The sequence below is a fragment of the Leptonotus elevatus genome, chromosome 2 (genome assembly GCF_054856555.1).
Source record: "Leptonotus elevatus isolate MCC_2025b chromosome 2, RoL_Lele_1.0, whole genome shotgun sequence".
NCBI lineage: Eukaryota > Metazoa > Chordata > Actinopteri > Syngnathiformes > Syngnathidae > Leptonotus > Leptonotus elevatus.
Genome location: NC_141240.1, coordinates 25307067 through 25331715, shown reverse-complemented (window position 1 = coordinate 25331715; position 24649 = coordinate 25307067). Strand labels below are relative to the sequence as shown.

The window sequence follows — 24649 nt, the reverse complement described above, 5'->3', positions numbered from 1 at the left end:
AGCGCTGTGTGAAAGAAACTAATGAATCAGGCCACAAAAACACATGTGAAATTTAAACAACCCACTTGCAAGATGCTATCCTTGGTTTATTGGCAGACATACAGTGCAATTCCATTGGTAAGTTAAAAAACAGCAAAGACCATTTGATTTTCATAAAACTTTAATTTGCTTATTCATTCAAGACCATTCACAAACGTACATAGGAACCTGTACGTGGTTTAACTGAAACCCAGTGATCTCTGCAGAATGATTGCTCCTGATTATTATTTTTTTGTTATTAAACTTAGTTTCTAATACCTTATTTTTCCCTCCATAAATTTGTTCTCTTATATATGAAGTCTGACTTGAACTAAGGGAAAAAGCACACATTACATACAGTATTGTTTAACCCACAGGTTTGGGATGCATATCATCTCTACTTAACAAGAAAGCCATTCAAAGATTGTTCTTTATATTATTGGTGGCTGGCTGGGAACCAAAAAAGCCTTTAAGCCCCACCACCCTCCCCTTTGTTTTGCTTGTCTTTTTTTTATTTTTATGTTTTATATTTTAGGCACCTTGTTTTTCATCGTACGTAGACTGAGTTTCAATGGAAAAAGCAACATGTGCAAAAATAATAATAAAACAAAAATAATTGCAGATATAAGATGCCACAAGGAATTCTGCACCTGGGAGAAATTACTTTAGTGGAGCTTGTGAATACCAAAAAAAAGTATTTAAAGGCTCCAGATTGGTAAAACGAAAATCCCATTAGATTCACAAACACACGTAAACACACACACGCACACACACCCCCACACACACTCCATGCTTTCAAAAAGCTCTCAAGTCAAGCATTTAAAAACTGCTCAAAAAAACGAGCAGAGAAAAATCCTCGGTTGAAGCTCGCACATGAGAAATATGATCCTCCTTATGGAGGGAACTTTGCTTTATGCATTTTGTAGGAAAGCATACAGTAGCAGAAATCTCACAATGAAACCATTTCAAGTGTTTGTGGGTAAAGAAGCAAACGATACCGGGAAAGAAAATATGGAAAATACACTCAAAGGAAGACATGCATTCATTCACTCCAACTAAGTGGACACATTTACAGGTGCAGAATTCCAGACAAAGCTAACAACAAAACAAATGGGGGCACAGATGGCCACAGTCTGATTTAGAGGGACAAGGCCCTGTCCCTACTCACAGCTAGGATACATCATCACACATGCACACGCTCAGAGATCTCATGTGCGCTCATCAACAACATCATACAATTGAGGCGAGGCGGGACGGGGACGGGCCGGGGGGAAACTTGCCCCACATTTATCCATGGCTCCGTGAATTAAGTGGGCGAATTGCTGCATTGTGTTTTGGGTTTTAAGCGTATCGTGACATATCAGGTTCACTAGTCTCCCCCCAAAATCGACCCCCTCCCCGCTTCTACCAGCACCAAACAGTATTGCTCAGTCAATGACACCAGGTTGATGAGTCTTGCGCTCCACATTGAAGCCCTGGGTGGGAGAGAATTGATTTTAATGTTAAGGATCATACACACAAGATGCATGTTCTATTAAAGCGATACTTTGTCACTAAAAGATGTGTACCATGAAAACAATGAATATGTTTAAAACATTAATATGATCCCTGCCTAGTTCACAGCCAGTGAGTTTGATGAATGAATGACAGATTTACATTTCACGCTGCGCACAGGGAACAGACGTGCCCGAATGAAATTATTAAATGTTGAAATAAAAATCGGAATAAATAAAACTTGAAATAAATACATAAATCCATAATTAAAATGGCATTTGAATGATACTTTTAACCTGAATCACAAGGTTTTATAAAAGGTTTTTAGTGTAGATGCATGTTTAGAATATATATCGTTTTAATATTTTTCCCCAATATACAAATAATCATTCTTAATTAAAAAAACATATTTCAAATTTCAATATAACTTATGTCAGCGGATCATGATTTTTTCTCTGTCCCCAATTTTGATTAAAATGAGCAATTCTTGCTCAAGAATGCATGTATGCATACAAATTATTTCGCTTTGCAGGCGACAGTGTTGCTGTGATCAACATGTCTGCAGAGACGGATGGTGGTATTAGGATGTAATTAGTTACACTAATTATTTATATCCCCCCCCCCCGATTAATAGAAGCAAGACATTTTGTTTACATGAATGATGGATCTGCCAATTAATTAAGGAGAGGATTCTTAGATGAGAGGCGTTTGTGCTTTCATGACCATTCAAATGGAGGTACCTTTGAATTATCGGGACCACGCGGCTGTCTAACGATGACGAGACGGGGGGCACTTGCGTCGTCCAGAGTGATGCTCTTCAGTCGGTTGACCAGACGGTCAGGACGTGGAGTCGCCACTGGTTTTGGGCCCTCACTAAAATGTAAGGGTCAAGGCATAAAAGGGGTTCAGCTTAGTCTCTACAGTATATTTAGCATGACACTTTACAAATAATCAGTGGGGCGATTTGACTAACAAAAGCTTGTCCTACCTGACTCGGCGCACGTTGCAGGCACTACATTTTCCTGTGCGTTGATTGAAGACGACCGAGAACTCCACTTCATCCCCAGTCTGGAGCTCCAAGCCGTCCTGGACTTCTTTGACGTGAAAGAAAAGCTTCTTGCTCTCACCAACTTCGTATGTGATGAAACCAAACTAGGAAAAACAAACAACTTAAGACTAGTTTTCTTTTAGCAAGAACCCTGTCATATTGAGTTGGTGCGTGGCAACAACCTGGTCTTTGACACATTCCACCATGGCACGACGCTGTGGTACCACATGACAGGCCATCTTTTGTCCAGTCTGGGGTATTGTGCAAACCTGGAATTTCACCTGTTCGCCTTTTTGCAGACAGACACTTTTGGAAGCCATACCCATGATCCCAAATGGATAATTCTGGCTTTTACCCCCACCTGAAACAACCACACGTCTTTAAAAAAAAAAAAAAAAACACAAGAAAAAATGTCTTAAAGGAATTGCAAGATCAGCCCACCTTCCTCGATGACCTCTATAAGCCCTTGATATTCTATTTGCGAGGGATCCACGCTGCGTATCGGACGGATGACTTTCCCCACCATCACTGTCGTGCCAACATCATCTCCAATGCCGTTCGCTAAAAACAGTGCATTTCATTTTGTTCATTGCATGCAAGAAAACTGTTCCAAGTAAAAAAAAAAGCTAAAAAAAAACTCAAAGTCATACCAGCAGCCACTTTGGTGACCTTTTCAGCACTGACTTTATTTCCTTTTCCCTTGGAGAGAGTATACTCCACAGTGTCACCCAACTCCAGACTATCCAAGTCCCCACACATCTCACTGAAGTTGAAAACAAACAACATGCACTTTTAACAAAATATTTGGTTATGACTGGTGACTACATCTGAAACAACTTCTTCAATGTCCAAATCAGACTTCAATTTCAAATATCACCTATAGTGAAAGAAGATCTCCTGGTCGTGATTTGCAGTCTCGATGAAGCCAAAGTTATCCTTCAGTGTGGCGATGAAGCCTTGCAGTCTCTTGCCACCACCTGCGTTACGGTTCACAATCCTGATGGAAACTGCACTCTGCTGGCCGCTTCTTTTCACTTCATTGATAGAGAACTCCACCTAGAGGTTGAAGATGGCCATGTCACACAAAAGTCTCTGCTGTTAGGGGAAGAGGATATTGCTGGCGCCGGGCCAAAATAAAACTCATAAACACCGCATCTCACTGAGCTGTGCATGCTTGCGAGGGTGTGCGCACAATGTTGCAAAGCCACTTGCCACACTCTCTCAAACCTTTGTGCTCTCAAATCGTTCTTGTCGCAGAGAAATTTTGAACACTCAAAATTTGATGACGACAAGAAAAAAACAATGGGGACCAAAAGGCTCCAGGAAGCCGAGAAACAGTTTGTGGATGTGTCAGACCGCTAGTCATTTGTGCGGGTTCAGAGGGAAACAGTTTAAACGGATATGTTTTTCTTAAGATTTGGAATGTTGTATGGTGTGAATATGTGATTGAATGTTTTCTTTGAGTGGGGAATGACACTTGCCTTTGTTTTTTTTAATGAAGATATTTTTTGCTCTTGCTTGTAGCAAGTTGAGCAAAGGCACACTTTTTATGGCTCCTCCCTTTGCTTTATCCACATGAATGAAAATATCAAAAATACTTTAACCAAAAAAAAAAACATTCTGTAGTTTCTCTATATGGTCAACAAGATTACAGATGAATGAATGAATTGACAATGTAGCAACAAAACAAAAAAATACCCCTGGGCACCACTCTAGCAAAAAGTACGTAAAGACAGTTATTTGATCAGATGCTACCTTGTCTCCAACCTGTAGGCGATATGCTCCCTCCAGGTCTTTTGTATGGTATGACACGGTAAGCTTCACTCCGCAGTCTTCATATGCGATCACTCCGTCCTCAGGTTCCTACAGTGAAAGGAACCAATTAGATCCAATGTACTGTATATCAAATTAGCTTTTTATGAGGATGGGGAGTGGGTAAGTATATCACTATGTATCTCAAAATGGCACACAACATTTTATCTAAAACATTATCAACGAGCCACATCAAACACAAGTTAAGATGATCATATGATTTAAGAGCTGGTTAAAATGCCTGCATGTGAGCTCTAAATTCATAATGCACCAAGTCAAGAATCCTAGTATGATTATGAAGGCATGAGTGATGGCAGATACATCTGTTATATAGCATGTTATATAGTAAAGCTCTCTTATAATCTTAAATTTCCCTGTCTGGTACTTCAAAGGTTATTAATTCAGGATGGGCAATTATCGCTAAATCAAGATTTGTCTGGACAATTTTTTAAATAAATTTTTTAGTGGCATCCAGTTCAAAGCACTTCCCGCAGACATGTACTGCTGGCTCAAACAACATGGCAGCAAACAGAGAGGAGCTGGTTAACAAAATCTGCCAGTGTTGCCAAGTTCTGATTTGGTCACAATATTCAGCGACTTTTCTCACTGCTCTTGCACCTATTTTTCCAAAGCGCAACAAATGACAAATTTCCCAGAAGAAGGAAAAAAAACAGACAATGTTAGCAGAATTATTTTCACATCGTTTTCCATATGAGAAGGGAACTGATGCAAGACAATGGCCGAGTTACGTGGTTGAGCATCAAATTGGGAATGTTTCATCCCTTTGTGACACTGTCAATAACTTATAATTAACTACTTTGTGGCAGCCTAATGAATTAGCAGTGGTTGTCAAGCGCAAAGGCCCCATAAGTATGCAGAAGACCTGTACAATTAATTGCACCCACTGCAATTCTAAAGGGATGCTTCAGAAAGTCTAATTAATAGCTTGTATGTACATAGTCTCTGGGCTGCCTGTTCATCAATGACATATAAAATTAAATAACTAAAAAAACAAATCATGTAAGATATACATTTGGGAAGGTGTCACTTCCATGTGTCTGCTAAACTAATTGACAAGTGTAATTTGGCAGCTCCTGATGAAGTGTTACTCCATGAATGAAAAACCGATTGTTTTACTGGGCGCTTGCTTTTTTTCTTCTATGCTGGGTTGCCACTTCTGCAAATGTAGCTGTTCAACACCTAGCTATGCCCCATGTCATGATAGTAACACGAGGCCGGAAACACTGCAACGTTTTGAAATCAATGAATAATAGTTTATTAATTGTTATTTCAATATCAAAGGACGGGACGGGACACGACCCCCCCCCCCTAAACACCTTGTACATTGCCTTATTAATCATATTTTTATTTTTAACATACTTCTTACCAAATTGCTTTTCTCCACAGCTCTATGAGTTAATTGATGACCAAATACATGCAGTCAGCTGCAAAAGTAAAAAAAGAATCGACCTGAGGGTCTTCAAAGACTAACCTTGTCTACCATTTTACCCTTAAAAAGACAAGAGGAACAGGAACCTATTAGACATTCTCAAACCTAAACAGGGCTCCAGACTGCCTCTAAATAGGCGCACTTTGCGCCTAAAATTTTTGATCTACTTGCACATTCTCGACCACTAAATGTGCTAATGTTTCCCACAAATAAATAAAATAAATAAAAAGTTTGTCTGGAGCCCTGCCAAAAATGTCATTGTGTTTTTTTTGGCCATATGATGGCCATTGATTTTTTTCTGCATGCGGTAGGCCTGAGTCCTACCTTGTCTTTTTTCTAAGAAGGAAGGGGAAGTGATCATTGAAAAAGAAAGCAAAAAGGTAAAAGAAAATGAACCATTGAGTTCCCCTTTTTCAATGCAACATGGCTAAATTGCCATTTTCTACTCCAATTAATGATTAAGTACCTTTTCCTTGACCTTGCTGGGACTGGCATTTTTAGCAGATGCCGACACAACTTCCTTCTGCACCACCCCTATAAAGCGCTGCTCAGACTGCGTATGAAAGGACACCGTGCCCTTGGGCAGCTTCTTGATGCGTACGGCATGGTTCCTCTGAGCAGAGAGCATATCCTTGCAAAGACAAGATAAGATCATGAGATTGAGTTTTGTTTGTTAATTACCGGTACAAATTGCATAAAATCTCCAAAAACAGTGTTATAGGGAAAATGTAACGTACAGGCACAACAGTAAACTCCACTTCATCAGAGATGTGCAGTTGGCTCTCTTCCAGGACTTCACTGAAGTGGAAGAACATCCGAGCATCACGATCCACACACTTAATGAAGCCAAAACCGTCACGTATAGCAGCAATCACCCCCTGAAAAAAGGCTCAATGTTAGTCTGGAGGACAGTAATTTGTATCTCTTAAGTGTGAATTCAATTAGCTCAATGAGAATTTTCGAATATACCACCCCCATGACACTTGCAACACCCCCCCCCCCCACCCCTCACCTATTTCTGTCTTGCTCACCATTTCACGAGTCTCTTTAGTGATATCAAAGGAGTCTGGGAGGATGTCGATGTTGGTAGCCCTCTCCAGCTTGTCTCTGCGGTCAGTGGAAATGTTGAATTGTACATGGTCACCCTCCAAAAGAGTCACTTTGGACTTTGTGTCCTTTTCACCAAATGGCATTTCTTTGTCACTGAATCCAATCCGAGCAGTGATACGGCCTGGGAGAGGGTCACTCTGTGCCAGTAGAAGAGAGGGCAACCAATAAAAGATGTTTTCTATGAAAGTAATTTCCCGAAACTACTAGTCTAGGAACAACTTTTGACTGGTGATTGACTTGCTTGGTTTTTGGTGGGAACCTTAGGGATGACCCTGGTGACCGTTCCTTCAAACTGTTCAATGCTGATATCCTCAAAGATGACAGTTCCTTGAGGGAGAAGTTTCACTTCTGTGGCAACCTCCTTACCCTATGATCACAAGAAAAGATTCATGAAGTCAGGATAGATTTTTGAAGAATCGTGTGTGCGTGTGTGTTCAAATTCCTGTAAAAAGCTGGAAGATGCTTACATTCCTCTCTTTGATTGTAAATTCAACATCATCTCCTGCCTGCAGGGCCTCAAGATCCCCCTTAAATTCACTGTAGTGAAAAAAGATCTCCTTCACCACATCAGCTCTCTCGATGAACCCAAAAGCCTCCTACAACGACAACGGATGGTTAAGTAAGACACCGATTTATGTCTAAAATCTATAGTGGGTACACCAATCATAGTTTGGATTGATGCCCCAAAAGAGTCCACACATACGAAAAATAAACTTTATGTCAATAAAAGTAATATCCTCCACATGACTACCATTTGTTTACAAAAAAAAACTTTTTGCAGTCGGACATCCGGGCGTTTGTGACGCCACCGCCCATCCATAGCCACGCGATGCCATTTTGAAATGGGGGCAAAAACTTGCATTGCCGTTATCGAGCACTGGATTACAAACGTGTTTAACTTCTCTCTTTTTTGCGATTTATTGCGCTTTCAAATGGCTTACACTTGCTCTGTTGTAAGGTGGTACCACTAGGAAGAATTCGAAGCCGTATCTGCAGTTCTTCATTGTTCCTCGTGACAATAACAGAAGAGTGAAATGGCTGAAAGCGATCAATCGAGGAACAGTGTAACGAGACAGGGCCGTGGATCATTCTAGTCGTTAAGGACCTAAATCCAGGCACACTTTTACTTTTGCAGCCAACACTTTATTACAAGTGTTTGGAAAAAAAAATTCTGTTAAGAAAGGTACATTGCCAATTCGATGTGTGCAGAGTTTAAAAGATGAAACACTGGATTGAACTCTGTCAAATTGTGTTATGGTTGTTAGTGTGTGTGCCATTTTGAGTAACAACAGCCCAAGCAGCGAGTTGAAACTTGTGTTTGATTTTGGACCTACTGGTTGCATTTGGAATCTTATCTTTTTATTGTTGCTGGAGATGTGTTCTGATTTTGATTTTTGGGGCTACATTAACAAGAACAAAGTCTTCAAGCAGTAAATCGTACTCTCAATTGTGTTGTCTCATCTACCGGTATTTATTTTCTCCTATTATTTGCAACATATTTAGATATCTTTCGGCAATACGATTTCAATCAATATAAAAAAGGCCAGATAATTCTTACCTGGAAGCCAGACTCATCCGCTGTAACCAACGGATGAGTCTGGTCACTGCTGGCATCAAGCGTAATTCTAAGATGGAGTAACCCTTATTAAACAGTGAACAGATCCAATTAGCGAAGAGCAGACGTGTTGTCATAAAAGCATGTATGTATTGTGGGAAGAGTAGTAAACATGGACGTACATATGAAACATATCATATTCATATGTAAGTCCGTGAGTAACTGGTAGCAGTGGGTGGATAGTAAACTCAACATGGCTACTCGAAGAGAGACAATAGTGAATGACGGACGTCGTCGTTGCTGTAATTGATGATTTGTGTGATGAGAGACTTCTGTTGCCGAAAAGTGACGCTACTCATGAAGAACATGCCTCAGCAAAAAACAGCAAATAAACAAATTTGATTTGCACAGCCGTGGTCAATGGCAGCCTTTTCCAGACCAACTTTCTGGCTTTCAAGAAAGTGGGTGTGGCTTGCCACGCTAAGATAATTCTGTTACCCCATACCACCAGTCTTTCGCAAACTAGCATTGGTGAGGGAGCCATTTTGGGTGGGTTTGATTCAGTTTTTATTGTGTTGCGGATTGGAGTAAAATACTATAAGCTATTTTACTAATCAAGTAGGCATAAATTCAGATTCCAAAGTGCTCCTTTATTATGTGAATCTATTATGTAGTACTGATTATCATTAATCTACAAATTGACAAAACATGATATTTTGGAAAGTGTTGGACCGCGGGAGGAACTTAATTTGTAATTTGGGAAACAATGTAGTGTAGCCAGCTGGTAGAATAACTGCCTTAACATTGAAAATTTGTAAATAAATCAAAGCATTAATAAAAACGGCACACCACCGGAGACCATGTTGAAGCAACCTAGGATTATTACTCGACTATTCAATTCCAGTGTTTAGTTTTTGAGCAATGGGACAGGTCAAACAATGTTATCAGTGACCGTTACCTTTGTAGCGCACACCACACCCTGGCACCTCATTTGCTTTTTCGTCACAAGTTGAATATTACGAGCACTGACTGCACCAGTACTGAAAAACAGGAGGTGGAGACAGTTCATAAAATCTTAGTGGACAAGGAAACACTGACAAAGAGAGAGCAAGAACTCACTGCTTGTTGGTGTCCATATAAAAGCTGACTTTGTCACCAGTGTCCAGTTGGGTATTGCCCTCCACATCATCAGTAGTGTAGGTAAGGTAGAAAACTTCCTGTGGAAATCACACCACTGTCAAGCTTTGATTAAAGGAATAGCATGTGGACTTATCAAATTCATTGTGTGTAAATATCATTTTTAGTTGTTGGTAAAAGCAGGCAATATATGTACATATTTTTTACGAACATAAATTACGGTAACCTTCTTTGGTCCAAGACTATTTTAGGTTTATCTGCTGAATTACCACGTAATCAACTGCCACATTACAACCTTGCCTGACTCACGACTGGTGGTGGGAATAAGCACACAGTTACATATTGGCAGTATATAGCTGGCAGTGTCAGTCAAGACTCAGCATCATCATCCTTGTAAGTTTACCTACTATCATCATAATCATCCCTGTAATACCAGAGTTTCTAATATACCTACTGTAATGGGACTCCAATATATTCAGCAATGTGTAACTAATGTTGTGGCTTGGTTGGGAGAGAATATGAATATGAATGCCAAGATCAAACTACACAACTTTTTTTGTCATTCACAATGGCACCTATGTCAGATTACCAGATACATTTCTTTTATCTTTAACCGGGTTGCCAACTTTGCTCTGTATCACTATTGGTTATTGTCTAGGAACAAATTGTGGGGCCATGTAGGACATGTCATACTACTCAGAAGATTTTTTTTTTTTTTTAATTCGGACACCAGATTTTCTGTGTCGTTTGAAGCATCCCAGATGCCAAACAACCAATCGTTAATTACGGTTACTCTATAATGGAGGCCATTTTGAGTAACTACCATATTTTCCGGACTATAAGTCGCTCCAGAGTTTAAGTCACACTAGGCCAAAAATGCACAATTAGTTAGAAAAAACATACATAAGTCGCACTGCAGTATAAGTTTGCGGGTAATTTATTTTACAAACTACTACCAAAAACAGACATTATACCATCTTGGAAGGAAAGCAACAACATTAATAAAAAAAATAGAGGACAGGCTGAATATGTGTAATATATGCTAACACAATGAAGGTTCACTACTTGCAGCTTTTAGTCTGCAGAATATGATTTTCTTTTAAGGGGCATTTGTGCTCGGTCGTTCTGTTGTTTTTGTAAGATAACCATTAACCGTTTAAATATTTAATTGTTAAAGAATAGGAGATACCGTGTGTAAGTCTAGAGTGCACCTTGTGAGGGTCTGTGAAATTATATACACTCAGTATATTTTTTCAAGTCGCAGGAACAGCCAACCTCAGAAAAAAAGTGTGATTTATAGTCCGAAAAATACAGTAATAATCTAACACGTTACTATTTCTAATATAGTAGTCTGATTGAAGTTACTATTCAAATATTTAATACATTACTTTGTGACTAAACAAGACAAATAAACTCTACAATAAAACCATCTTCAAGAATAATATCTGCCAGTTATCTGTAGATCACTATAATGTTCATCAGCAAACACACATGGCCTAATGAATCACTGTGAAACATCTCTATTTAGAGAAGACAATTACACTTAACAGGCACCAGGCTGCAAAAGAGAGCTACATGAGGCACAAGTCAATGGTCAGCATACCGATTTACTTTTAAAATCAATTTACTTTTAAAATCAAGTAATCAGTAATTAATTATTCAAGGTAACTGTGGCAACACTGGTAACCCTACACGGGCCACAAAAGTGAACATTTGCCTGCAACGCCTCAAAATCGGGCTACATCCATGTAGTCTGAGCTCGGCATAACAGAAATCAATCAAAATATGGAAACAATTATGCCTGTTGTATGTTGCAATTAGGTTGGTGAGGTGGATAATCCGGAAATAAATTCTTGACACATTACCCCATTTCGTTCATAACAAACACTTCCAGTGGGCACCTGGCCAGGAGTAGACTTCCCATCTAAAGTTCCAGGAATTGAGGAGACAACCTAACAAAAACAGGGTATCATTTAAATATATTTGCCAATCTTTGTAAATTGATTCTAAATTTAAGGTGAAAACATGAAAGCACGCGCACACACACACACGTACGCTAAATTGACAGCCACCTATCATGATGATGAATACAAGCGCACACAATGAATGACGCACTATTCAGCACCAGGAAAACAGTTGGGGATTTAAATGCCTTGCTCAAGGGTACATCAACTGTGATTGCGGAGTGTTACAGGAAGAGTTGTGGGCTGCAACACAACTCTTCCATCCCAAATGTCTATCCGGATCTGATGCCATTCAATCATAGGGCACAAACCAAACGACTACTCTACTTTATTTGAGATGAGGACAGGGTTAGATGGAGGCAACTGATTCCCTGAAGGGAACAGCGAAAAGGAAAGATTTGAGATGGGAATCGTTCCCATACATACATAAAATATCCCATGCTTGAATGACAATGTGTCTGTATATACACGACCCAAGTTGATACTGCGTAAGGTCTTCTTGAATCTTAATGCCAAAGTTTTTTGTTTGTTTAATGGATTCTTCTTACTCAAGCACTGAGTTGCAAAACGAACCAAACGGTAATATATGTGAAATCAACTATATTTGAAAGATTTCTAAATTGAGATATACAGGCTGCTTAGGACATTAACCCACAATTACAGACCACTTGAGCACGACTATTAATTTTCCATAGACATCCCATAGCCCAAGAACACATTCAGTATGAAAGACAATGTGCTTATGCAACATTAACCGTAATTGATATGAATAACATAATAGTCATATGTATATAGCTGTATGAAAATTCTTGCCTTTAAAATGTTAACAAAGCTCAATTTTGATTGCCATTCAGAAAGGTATTAAGTCATTGCAATGACCTGCACTACATTTACTATACTGAGAGGTATTTCCAATACTTTGACTCATGTAGATTAAATCATTAACTAACTAATAGTACATAAGTACTCAGGATGATCTTTGTAACAGCAGAATTTTTGATACAGCTTATGTATTGTGACTCTCATTCAGTGAGCAGAGCTGTGCTGTGGCTGGTCAGTCTTTGTCTCGTTTTGTGTTTGGGTCTTTTCATATAGGATTGGCTGATCTCATTCATACCTTTGAAAAGCATAGATATTAGTTTTTCTCCATAGGTTTGGCACATTTCTTGAAACTGAGATGACATTTTCAAAATGGACACATCCCAAAACCACCTTACAATTGGTGCCAACTGAATGGTATTCCTCATTGCTTTCATCAAATTGCCAATGTCCGAGTACATGTCTCAATTGCCTCAGTGGATCTGTGCAAGTGGTTGTGTACATTTAGGCTACAGTTAGCACAATGTGCCCACATTTAGGACATTTTCCAAATCAATAGATTTTGCTGATCGAACTGGATTAGTTGTTTTTCAGTCTAATGGTTGTCCTTTCCAAAACATATCAACAGGATTTCAGTGTGCAAGTCATAATATGCAAAATCATCTCTTCAATTGTCAAAATGAGTCAATCATATCATAGGGGATCAGTAGAGGTTGGTTGAGACTTTCACACCGTTTTTTCCCTCGCAGCATTGCAAGAGAAAATATCGGCTGTGACGTGGATGAAAACCTTTGGCCAAACAAAGCTGCCTATGGATGGCCAAGAGAATGATGGGGAAGATGACGATCGTGCAGCACATTAAATTCTCTAGGGTAAATTTGACTATTTAGAGTAAATTTGACTTTATTTTGAGTGGGACCAAATATACTCTGTTTTAGAGTAATATTTACACTTGGAAGAGAGCAAAATAAAAAATCCAAAACAAAATAAAAGTCACTCAAAAGTTGAGGAACCTTCAGGTTGGAAGACTGCCGCAGTACCAACTGAGCTACGCCACTTCTACTGTTTGCTTAGCTCTAAGACGTTTTTGAGCTCAGAGTTATGAAGATTCTAGCTGACATGAGCGATATACTAACACACAGCAGGAGCTCTGTGGCTCAGGGCGTCATGAGTTTGTTCCTCAACCCTTGAGTGATTTTTATTTATTCATTTTTCACTTCTTTATTTTACACTTTTCCAAGTGTAAATATTACTCTAAAACGGAGTCTATTTGGTCCCACTCTAAATAATGTCAAATCTACTTGACAGAATTTGCTGTGTAGTGAAAGTGTTACAGCAGTTGGTTCTTCATTTACGCTGTGCGCTAGATATAATTCTAGTTATTAGTTTTTCATAAATATAAATAATTGGCTCACACTTTTTGTTGCACTTTAATGTGTAAGTAACTATGTGAATAGAAAGTGTTGTACTTTCCTTAACTGAGTGGAGTATGTCAAACCGCAAACTTTGAAAACTGCTCTTGTAAAATCCTCCCCCTCTGTTCTTTATATAATTGTATTTTGTTAGTGGCACCTCTGCTGTTGTGACAAGACATCTAATGATTTTGACTTGCAGTGCTCAGAGAATGCCAAAGGATCAATGCATTTTGGGGGCACTGACTAGTATGACATAAAAATTGCTTTTGCGATTTTGCCACATAAGTAACCTGTTTTGGGAGCGATATGAGCTTTTGCAGATGATCCATGGTGTTGTGTAAAATCATCTAAGTTACTTTTGGCAAAAGCACCAAGCAAATGCAGATGAGCCAAAGCAATTGAGAAGGATATTTGCACTTGTGACAGTAACGACTCTTTGTTTGGGAACGGAACTTGGAGTGAAGCATGTGTGATCAGTTTTGGGATAGATATGTGCTTTTGCTAATGAACTGAACAGGTCGCGCACAAATGTAAGTCTGTTTGGCCAAATGAGCTTGCAGTTTTAAAAATGTCATCTCAGTGTCAAGAATTGTGTCAAACCTATGGAGATAAACTGTAAATAGGCCTTAAGCATTTTAAGACGACAGACAAGGACAGAACCAAATATAAAACGGTGTTCCTTAACTGGATGAATATAACCATGCAGCACAGTAAAGGGATAGGCGTGCAGGTCTGGCCCCACCTGGCCTGAAATGCGCTCCTCTGGCAGCACCTCTGGCTTAATCTTTAGCAGCTTCACTGCTATGGGCTTGCCAGTGCGCCTGTCAGAGGACACTTCAAACTCAACATCGTCTGAGGAGAAAACAGCAAAGAAAAAATAACTATTTAGTACAGGCAGAAATAATAACAAAAGCACCTGTAGGTCCAATATAACTCACCTCCTATTTTGAGGTCCTCCAGGTTGCCACAGTATTGAGAACAGTGGAAAAAAAGACGAGCCTGACGTTCAGAGCATTGGATGAAACCATACGAATTCAGAAGTTTCTCTATCACCCCCATCTCCCTAATGCCAGGACCTGTACCATTAGCATATGCAGTGTGCCCATTGTTATGGAGCATACCTGGGTCAAAACTCATCTGGGGGAAAGGAAATAATTAGGAGTTAACACGTTGCAGACAATACTAAACGAAGAACGTAGACAACCAAGTTGTTTTCTACCAAACTGGACTTAAAAAAAACATTTACAAAAAAACATGCATACAGGACACTAAAAATGGTGGGAAGGAGGGGAAAAAAACAAGCCTATTTAATAAGCTTTTTGGGGGCTGTCTGTACAATAGTAGACATTCTTCTGATGACCGAATTGCAAGACAATTCACATCATACACGGGTAAGTAGAAAGTGTTGCGCCATGGCATGCACTAAAACAATTATAATAATTATAGCCAATATCCAAAACAATCATAAGATTAGTTTAACAAAAACCTGCAATTTCACTGGGAGGAGTATACATTTGTCCTGCCACTGGAAATGCACAGATAGCCTTTTCGTGTCTTAATTCCCCAAGTGACACCGACTGTGATTGGATGAACAGCTATCTATGTCTGTTTCTCTCTCTCTCTCTCACATGTCTGTCTTTTTCATTTTCTCGCGTTAACCCAGGCCTCAGCAAAGTAAAGGCCACATCCAGCCCGCCCACAGTCTCACTGGTCCCCACAGTGACCATAAAGTCCAAGCAAAACATAAAGTATGCAATGCTTTTATTTTGAAAGTCGTGTTTTTGTTAATGTGCACATGTGTAGATGCTAAAACAAGCGAGGTAGTGAGCACGAGTACGACTAGTGTGTGCAGTGTTCCCAACTTAACATTTATGCTATACAGTATTTATAACTTTTCCAATCCCTTTCGAAACTATTTTTCCATAACGTTGAATAGCAAAAAAGAGCAGCAGTCCTCATTCTTCTTTTTATATGGTAAAGTGAAGAGAGCCACAAGAATTTGGCCTGATAATCCATCCATTTCCTGAACCGCTGTGGCTAAATCTAGTTTCATATACTGTTCGTATTGAGTGTATTACAACTCATCACTCCATCAATATACATCACTGCCATTATTATACTTCCCACTTAGCTGTGTATTTGGGAGTCTTGACTAGGAACAGTTAAGAGTTGTTGGCTGGTGCAAACTAACAATTTTCCAAAGGTAAGGATTTTATTTTAATGACAGCTTTCAATTATATTATGTTTCCTAATTATAACAAAAATACCATATCTACACACACAGCAATTTATTGAAACAGACAATATGCTTTTCGAAAATCATACAATTAATATAGAACAAACACGAGGTCACCATGTTTGCTTGGCCCTCGGCAAGATTTCCAGTTTCTCGTGTGGCCCCTTTGCAAAATTAATTTCCGGCCCCTGCCCTACCACAACCGGCCGAGGTAGATGGGTTTCTTCCCAAAACTGAGTTTTTCTTTGCCTCAGTCACATAATGCTTGCACATGTCGGACTCAGTTGAGGTTTCTTTAGTCTTTAATAAGTGACGAGTGTGGTCTTTGACCTGCTCCACGTGTAAAGTGCGCTGAGCAAATGTCCATTGTGAATTGGCACTATATAAATAAAATTATATTTAATTGAATAAAGTAGTAAATATAAATAATTCAAATGTTCAAAAATCAATACCCCCCCCCCCAAAAAAGAATACTAAAAAATTTGGCAGTTATTTGGTGGCCTTGAAATATTTGGGATTGAATTGCAATGCACGGTATACACCATTATATTCAGAACATTACCTTCAAGATATTTTCTTGAATCAAATCTCTTTTTGGATCCCTGAACTAAAACCGGATTCAAAGAGAAAATCCAATAAAAACAGACAGCCAGCATCACACACCTTGGTTAAACATGGATTTACAACACTGCACCCGTCCATGCTGTTAAGTCACGATACATTATGTTATAGTACTATAAAATCACCAGGGACACCCAGCATGCCCTCTTACTGATCTTTGGTACAAGGGAGTCCGTCTGTGTTTTTTACTTCCTGACTGGGGGTGGCAAGAGACTGAGGAAGAGCGGGGAATAGAAATGGGAGCAGTAGAGGTAGATGGGCCAGTTCTACGAGCCACTGGGGGCTCAGAAGTACCCCTTTCAGAAGTACCCCTTTCCATGTCTGACATTCTGGTTTTTGCTTGGCTCTGCTGCTGGGAGAGGAGCATTTAGCAGTTAAGTACCTGTATGCAGACAACAGTAGTAATCTCACAACATCCAAGCTTTGCCAAAAAATTAATTTTCCTTATAGGCATGGCTATTCCCGGTAGGTACACCATTGCCACATTACAGCTCAACATAATGGTAATTAATAGCGTATGCACAACCTCGAAAACACTAAGCAGAAAAACAGATACCCAGCAGAATATCACCTTAAATTACTTTTGATGCCCCCCACCCCATACAATGAAATAAAAAAAAATAAAAAAATTAACTTCAGTCAGTTCACGTCAACCATTTCTAAAGTAGTGTCACCTAAAGGTTACTGTAAGAGTTAAAATTATTACACTATAGGGGGAAAAAATCAAACGAGAGGGCAAACAGCAGTGCACCTTAAGTGGAGAGTGGTGATGAGAAATGGGTTATGGGGACAGGAGGGGGTCCAAGATCAGCCTCTTTTGTTGTCCCAGTAATGAATAACCTAGTCCAATTAATGGGAAAACGATCTAATTTTGGTTGCCCATTTAGAAATGAACACAACCGATCTTCAGCAGCCAACAGCTATTTATCTAATTTTCTTGGCCTTGAATAATTTGCTCATGTATAGATGAAATTGATAAAGCTTGTATTGATATGAGGTGAAAAAACTGACATGGGAGGCAAGAATAGGGAATGTGAAAAGTGTGATAATCTTCTTGGAACAGCCACCCTGGAACAATACTCACTCCTGAGCAGAGGCTAGTCTCTGGAGCCCGGAGGGCATGGAAGGCTATAGGCCATTCAAAGAGATGCGGGGCAAGGCAGGCTAGGCTGATGGGCGTTTGATGGCAAGGGTGGTGAATGAGTAATCGATGGAAGGGCGGTGGGGCATTTTTGAAAAGAGGTGGGAAGGTGGAACTTACAGATCGGCCATATGGCGACAGGCTGAGTCCAACAGGGGAGGTGCTGCTCAGGTCAGCGCTAACAAACGTGGTGGGTGGCGACGCAGGCATGGTGAATTCAACAAAGCCTTTCCAGGGGCTGCCCATATTTCCCATAAACTCAAACCACACTCGCTTGAGCACTTTTGCAGATTTTGGTTAAGTATTTTAAAAATATTTTTCTTTTTGCTTGATGGAAAACTATTAGTTCTAATGAAACCACCCAATGATACACCGCTGGATGTCTGCAGGGGCGAAGAGAGGAACAAACAAGACGGGTGAGGCAAATATGTCAGCTGGCCACAATTTCACAAACAAAGAGGCAAAGGGCGTTTGGGCACTTCCTTCACACAGGTAAGTGTACATCATGTTGAAAACTATTTTACTACTTAGGAGAACATGGGTTGAAACAACAGTAGGTGCAAGGCGGAGTCTACCAAAGGCAATCAACCTTTGCAAAATTGTCTAAAATCAAAACTTATGGGCACTATTGGAAACTTAAGTACCGGTATGTATTAACTATTTGGAGATAACAAAATGCTTGTTTGAAAAATTACCCAAAACGAAAAACAGCTTATGTGAAATGTTGACAATTTAGGCAAAGAGTGGAGCATATTGTGTTTCCTTTGCTAACAGTACTACTTTGAAGTGGCAGCCCAACCGCCCCAAACAAAGTGAATGGATCCGTGCGGTGTCGAGCCAAAGAGTGTAGTGACTAAGCTTAGCAAAGTCCATCTTTACGTGTTGTTCAACCTTTGCAAAGGTCTCATTCATTCAACTGTATGTTTTTTGTAGTTGACTATAACTTATGATATCCTACAGAAAATGTCATTTAAATGTTGAGGAGCATTAGTTCTTGACCAGTACAAAACGCGGTGCCTCTTACCAGACAAATCCACAATAGGAACTATTGATACTAGCTATAGCTACTCACCACTGGGTCTGGGTGTACTGTGTCTGGGTGTACTGTTTACTTGAGAAAACCACCACCACTTTTGTTAAACGATTGAACCAACTTAAAAATCCAGGGTTAATAATATAAAGCTTGAAAAGGGGAAAAATTTGATGCAAGACCGTTAACATGTGCTGGAACCACAGACCCACCTTTATGAGTTGTCTTGAAGGGTAATTTGCAGCTTCTTGATGACTAATACGTTTCTGAAGATCTCTTCATACACGGTCCAACACACACCCACACTCAGACACGCAAGCACACACACACACACACACACACGCACTTGTTACAGGCTTGTGGCACAAGTTGTAGATGCTCGCATTAAGCTAAAGCAGGAAGAAATATAGCGCAAAAAGACGAAAGCAGGTAAAAAAAAAGAAGAAAAAAGAAACTGCTTCAAAAAAATGATGTTGGGTGAAAACAGTGGGCGAGGAGAGGGGGTTAAAGTATGGGGAGTTATGGAAAAATAAAAAGAAACTAGCAGACAGCAGCTCACGCCACACCCCGGTGTTGAGTCGGTGATGTGGTGAGGATGAGGAGAGCTAGGAGCAGCGTTGGGACGTGTGCTTTGTCAAAGCTGTTGAGTAGGCACAAACTTCTGGTTTCAGATCAGTTGTCTTCTCACAACAGGTTGGGGCGTAGGATTGCTTCTCTTCTGCTTGTGTAGACTGGCCTGATGTTGGTCTTTGGTCAATTCAGGATTTGGTTATATTTGTTGTTTTACACCCTTGAAATGATCCTGGATCCAACGTATCTTGGAGTCTTGGGAGTTGCAACGTTGCTTATTTTTGTTTTGGAAGTTTCTCTTCGGTTTCTTTCTTGTGATCTGAACTTTGAAGCAGTTGCGGATGGTACAAAAAATTCAGTCCCGTTTCACTTCATACTGTTGGAATAGAAGCACAACGACAGCGGTGATGCATTAATCTGCTTCAAACAAGAACTTAACTTATACATCAAATGCTTAGGCTCAAAACAGAGCAAAGTACAGCTGTACCCTAAATTTACAATTTCCCTAGGAAATATTAACTACCAAAATCATTCTGCTCTAATCTGATGATCTTAAAACTTGAATTGGCCACTTGGAGTCCCGCTGTTGACCAACTCGACTTTTCATATCAACTGCAGTATATATTTACTGTATGCAAAAGAGTTACGCCATTAAGTGTTTGGGGAGCCCGACTCACGGGTATAAAAATAGGTGCTCCTTTGATGCCTGTGATTGCAGCTGACTAGATAGAGCACAGCAAGAAGCTTGGAGCAACAAGTGCTCGTGATATTTATGTCTGCATTCCTCTAATGTGATCTAGCGCGACAGTTTTGAACACAACCATGTTTTTTACATACCCAAGAGTACATGCTCACTCATAGAATACACAAGGGCCCACCTAACAGTAAAATAATGCTATCAATGGGTAAGATGTGAGACTTTGTGACCTAAATAATGTACATAGCTTTGAAAACAAGCTGACAGGCAAGACAAAGGCCGTTTTTCGTTTCTAATCGAATGTGTGATGCAATACCTTCCATTGCTAGTAGATGCATGTACATTGCTTAGCAATCAATGTACTTGTGTGATAAAGAGATCAACAAGCAGCATGAAAGGCTTTAATGTAGATGCTTCCGATTTCAGTGAGCTTTCTTTACCATTTTGAAAGAATGAGGAATCTCAACTTTTTCCGGTAAATTAATGTGCCCGAGGCGAGCACGTTCTGTTATTCAGAGTACCCCAAAAGGAGCCCAGTGCTTACAAAGACAAGCATGAGCTGCTCCGAGCTGCTGATTGCTATCCATCCATCCATCTTCTTAACCTATAACTTTAAAAAATGGGCTGTGTTTTAATGCAAGCGGATCGCATCGCGGGTCTCCCTCTCGAAAAATACGCACACGCAAACACACACTGTTTAGACAGATGCACTATGGAAAAGCTTTTTTTCCCAGTAGTTATAAATGGCTTACCTTAACTGAAATTATGCGTCACATTGGACCCAAAAGTAGAATCCTGATTGTTTACTGTGCATTTTGCTGCTCTAAATAGTAAATAAGTCATACTACACTATAACTTACACAAGACTACCGACTACTACTTCTACTTCCATTTGATGGTTGTCAAATACCTTTGGTTCATTAGCGCCCCCTTCTTTAGCATAAATACCTACGGCTATGAAGAAGGCCACTGGCGGTAATGCATGACTACTACTTCTTATCGCGGTTGGCAGGTGCTTTTGGTGCATTACAGCAAAATTATTAAACATAGTGCATGCATGTGGCAGTAATTAAACTGTACATTAAATAAAAGAAAAAGTGAAAGACTAAACACAAATACCCCCCCAAAAGAAGTAAGGTAAGAAATTGGACATAAAAACACAAAATGAGGATGCATAATTATACACTATGATTGTGTCTCCTATGTCAATTTGTTTTTATTTATTTATTAACCACTGAAACCTTAGCATAAAAACCGTCATAGGAATGTGATTTGCCAGAGTGTTTTTGCCACTTTATTTACATAGCATTGTAGTTGTAATTGATTTCAATTATTATTTATTGCTTTGATCAGGTCATGTTCAATAAAATATACATGATTAATGTAACTGCATTGGATTCAATTATAAATAAATATTCATATTTTTTTACTAATGCTCCAAGTAAGAGAAAGAAGTTTCTACTATTTGCAACATTGGTAAGTAAAATTGGTACTGCATGAAATCCTTAACTGAATTGAAAATCTATGTGAATCGATTTTGGAAATCTGAATCAATACCCAGCCCTACCGGTAATGACAGCCAACTTCCACCATGCTAACCGCTATCTAGTCTTGACGCTTATGTTTGGCAAAACTAATGCTGTTTAAGCTAAAGTAAGCTAAAAGCTGTCAACTCTTTGTGGTCATTAAGTAAAGCAGTCTTACTTTGATTTCGGCTTGTCATTGCGCACCATTAGGCAGCGAGAGATGTTCGAATTGTGTGCTGACCATATTTGTTTATGACAGCCACTTGGTAATTATATTGGTGGTATCATCCCGACTATGATGGGTGACTGGTATCTGTGCCAATATCAATCTTTTTTTAAGGTATCGGTACTCACGGCTGTGACAGATATCATTATCAGCCGCCCTCCTGCGGACGTTTTACGATCACATTAAGAAGTTAGAAATTATATGAATACAAAGTTGCCATTAACTTCATGCAATTTTAAGGAAAATAATATATTGGGATATATAGGTGTTTCTTTAAAATCATCTGTCATTTATGGGTAGTGAATTTTATTTACCAGTGGTATTGATATTTGGTATAAGTAGCTGTGACGACTCAAGTGTTGCGTATCTGTCGGGGAAAAAAGTGGTATTGAACATCCCTAATCCTGACGTGTATGTATTCTGTAAATTCAACTGACTCACTTTCATTTTTTACAGGCAACATATAATAGTTCCATGTTTTCAATAATAAGAATAATAGTTCCAATGACTATCATGTTAAAGTATTCATTCATCTGTCACTCAGGCTGGAGGTGGCGAGCAAATAATAAGGCCACCCCTGAATTTTGTACACAGGAAAAAACGTGCTTGTCAACTTTTTTGCCATCGTCTAAGCACATCTACTGAAATTAAGTTAACTAATTACAAAATACAGAGAAAATAAATTAAAACGAACATGATCTTGTTTTATTAGTCTGTTTCGAGCCTAGCTTAACGCCCAGAGCTCAATCTTCAACACAGCGGGCAAAAAAATACCGGTCATATTTAGCGAAAACTATATACTTTTATATTTTTCTTAGGGCTGGGCGATATAAACTGTATATTCAATAAAAGGTATACATTTTGCCAAAGGTAGAGATTTTCAGTTTTTTCTGAAGCAAAATATATGCCTTGGCTTCATACACATTGAAAAACAAAGAAGTAGAGTGTTAGATTGATGTTTTAAAGTGGTTAACTTTTTTTTAAACTTGCATGACAAGTGAGAATGGTAAATTGTATTTTGTGGCTCATATTTGACTCTTGTTAAAGTTACTTGATTTTCTAAAATACATTAGTTAGTGTATTTGATAGATACATCCACACATACACACACATGCGTATTTGTTGTGCGTATCTGCAAAATTGCCTATCCGTTTTATAAGGGTATAATTCTGACCCCAGTAATGGAATGTTTATTTCCATTACTTCAAATGGGGAAAATGTTTTGAAAAGACTCCAGTGTGGCAGCTTCAAACTACTCAGTGTTGCTCCAGTACAACAAGCCCTCTGACAGGAGTCGCCATGTGACTTCCCAGCAGTTGCCATGCTCAGCTGGACCTGGGAACCGCCTGACAAACACGTTGCAACACACAACAGCCATCCAAGGCGCAAGAGCATTTACAGGAATCAAAAGCATGTGGCCTGAATCAAGCGACGGCGGTCTGCTGTCAGCCGCTCCGTTTGGGTCGGCGCAAATGCCTGTCGCTTTAATAAAGAACTGCGTTATCCCAATGACCTTGTCTGGACTAACGGAACCACGCAGATTAGCATTTAGCTAACTATTTGGTGGTTATGTCCAGGGCGTTACCGGCTGATGAAAGCGGCAGTGGGACCCGCCGTGACCCACGCGAAGTTAGTTACAGGATGTGCTTGTTTACTGGTTTTGTTTTCTAAGTATTACACTACTGCACCTGGAATAGACAAACACTTAAGTCACTCTTTAAATCGATTCGTAAATTTAAAATAATTAAGTCAACTTTCTGTATTAAGATTAACTTCATGTTGGATCGGCCATTTAAAAAATACGCGTACCACACTCAAGCACACCGATTTGAATGGCGTGTGTGTAAAATGAACGCTTAGTCGTACCAAAGCGTGGACTTTTAGTAATTCCTGTAGTCACGGTTAACGGGAACCGTTGTAAAAAAAAATAGCCGCACGAGGACTGGACAACAAAGAAACCGAGATTGGAATTCAAGATCAGGTTAACCTATCTTTGTTGTCATTCACTGTCACCCACACTGAATCAAATCAAACTATTACACACTCCTTGTGTCACTACAATATTATGATGTCCAGATAAAATCGAGCGCCTGTTTTACCAGTGGGAATGTGGTTAGGCCATACCCGGTGCTAAGGCTAGCGTTATGCTAAGCTGCTGGGTCCTTGTGTGTGGGGTGATTTATGCGGAGGGGAAAACGTCGGCTCCCAAATAGGCCCCACAAGCATGGCGAAACGAGGACAAAGGAGTTCTATTTTAAACTCAGTTGCGTTGCAAGTTGTATTTACTCGCTGGACACATCCATACATGTGTTTGAATCCAATAAGAAACCGTAAATATTTCTAAAAACTCACCCCAACAGCTTTCAGCACTGTCACCAGCGCCGCTAGAAGCAGCACGGCACATTACGTAGTGAGTCTGACGGCTGCTCTCGCGATATTTGCCACAAGTTCGGGAACCAAAGAGTCTGAAGAGGGAAGAGAGGAAATTCTACCCTACCTGTTGTTGTTGTCAAATGCAGATATTTTAAAACTACACTGGAAAAATTTAGTTTTTTTAATTTTGTAAGTCTTTGAAATATTTTAAAACAAGACCATGTTTACTCCACTGGAGAAATGTTTTTATTTTTATTTTGTAAGTCTTTGAAATTGGTTATTGATAGTAAAGCCCCTCTTTTAGTTTCTTTATTGGAAATATTTGATTTGTTATAGTTCTCTTACAATGTATGTTTTTTTAAATTATATATATATATATATATATATATATATATAACTGACAAAAA

At 39.4% G+C, this 24649-nt stretch overlaps 1 protein-coding gene across 5 annotated transcripts; it reads right to left on the bottom strand.

Annotated features, from left to right (window-relative positions):
• Positions 1–142: 142 nt before the first annotated feature.
• csde1 (cold shock domain containing E1, RNA-binding) lies at positions 143–24302 on the bottom strand. Of its 5 annotated transcripts, none has more exons than XM_086067823.1 (21): positions 24222–24302; positions 19063–19796; positions 17941–18203; positions 14761–14959; positions 14508–14674; positions 11490–11576; positions 9607–9704; positions 9446–9527; positions 7400–7528; positions 7174–7299; positions 6854–7069; positions 6560–6700; positions 6289–6453; positions 4316–4423; positions 3438–3616; positions 3211–3323; positions 3002–3121; positions 2743–2921; positions 2501–2664; positions 2253–2385; positions 143–1493 (listed from the first exon to the last, which is right to left on the bottom strand). In XM_086067823.1, the coding sequence occupies exons 3-21, from the start codon at positions 18073–18075 to the stop codon at positions 1446–1448; spliced, it is 2589 nt and encodes an 862-aa protein (XP_085923949.1). In that variant the 5' UTR covers positions 18076–18203; positions 19063–19796; positions 24222–24302; the 3' UTR covers positions 143–1445. The 5 variants fall into 5 exon arrangements, with proteins under 5 accessions (XP_085923949.1, XP_085923952.1, XP_085923951.1 ...); XM_086067826.1 differs by having other exon boundaries at positions 14565–14674; XM_086067825.1 differs by lacking the exon at positions 24222–24302 and adding an exon at positions 20870–20994.
• Between the last annotated feature and the right edge of the window lie 347 nt (positions 24303–24649).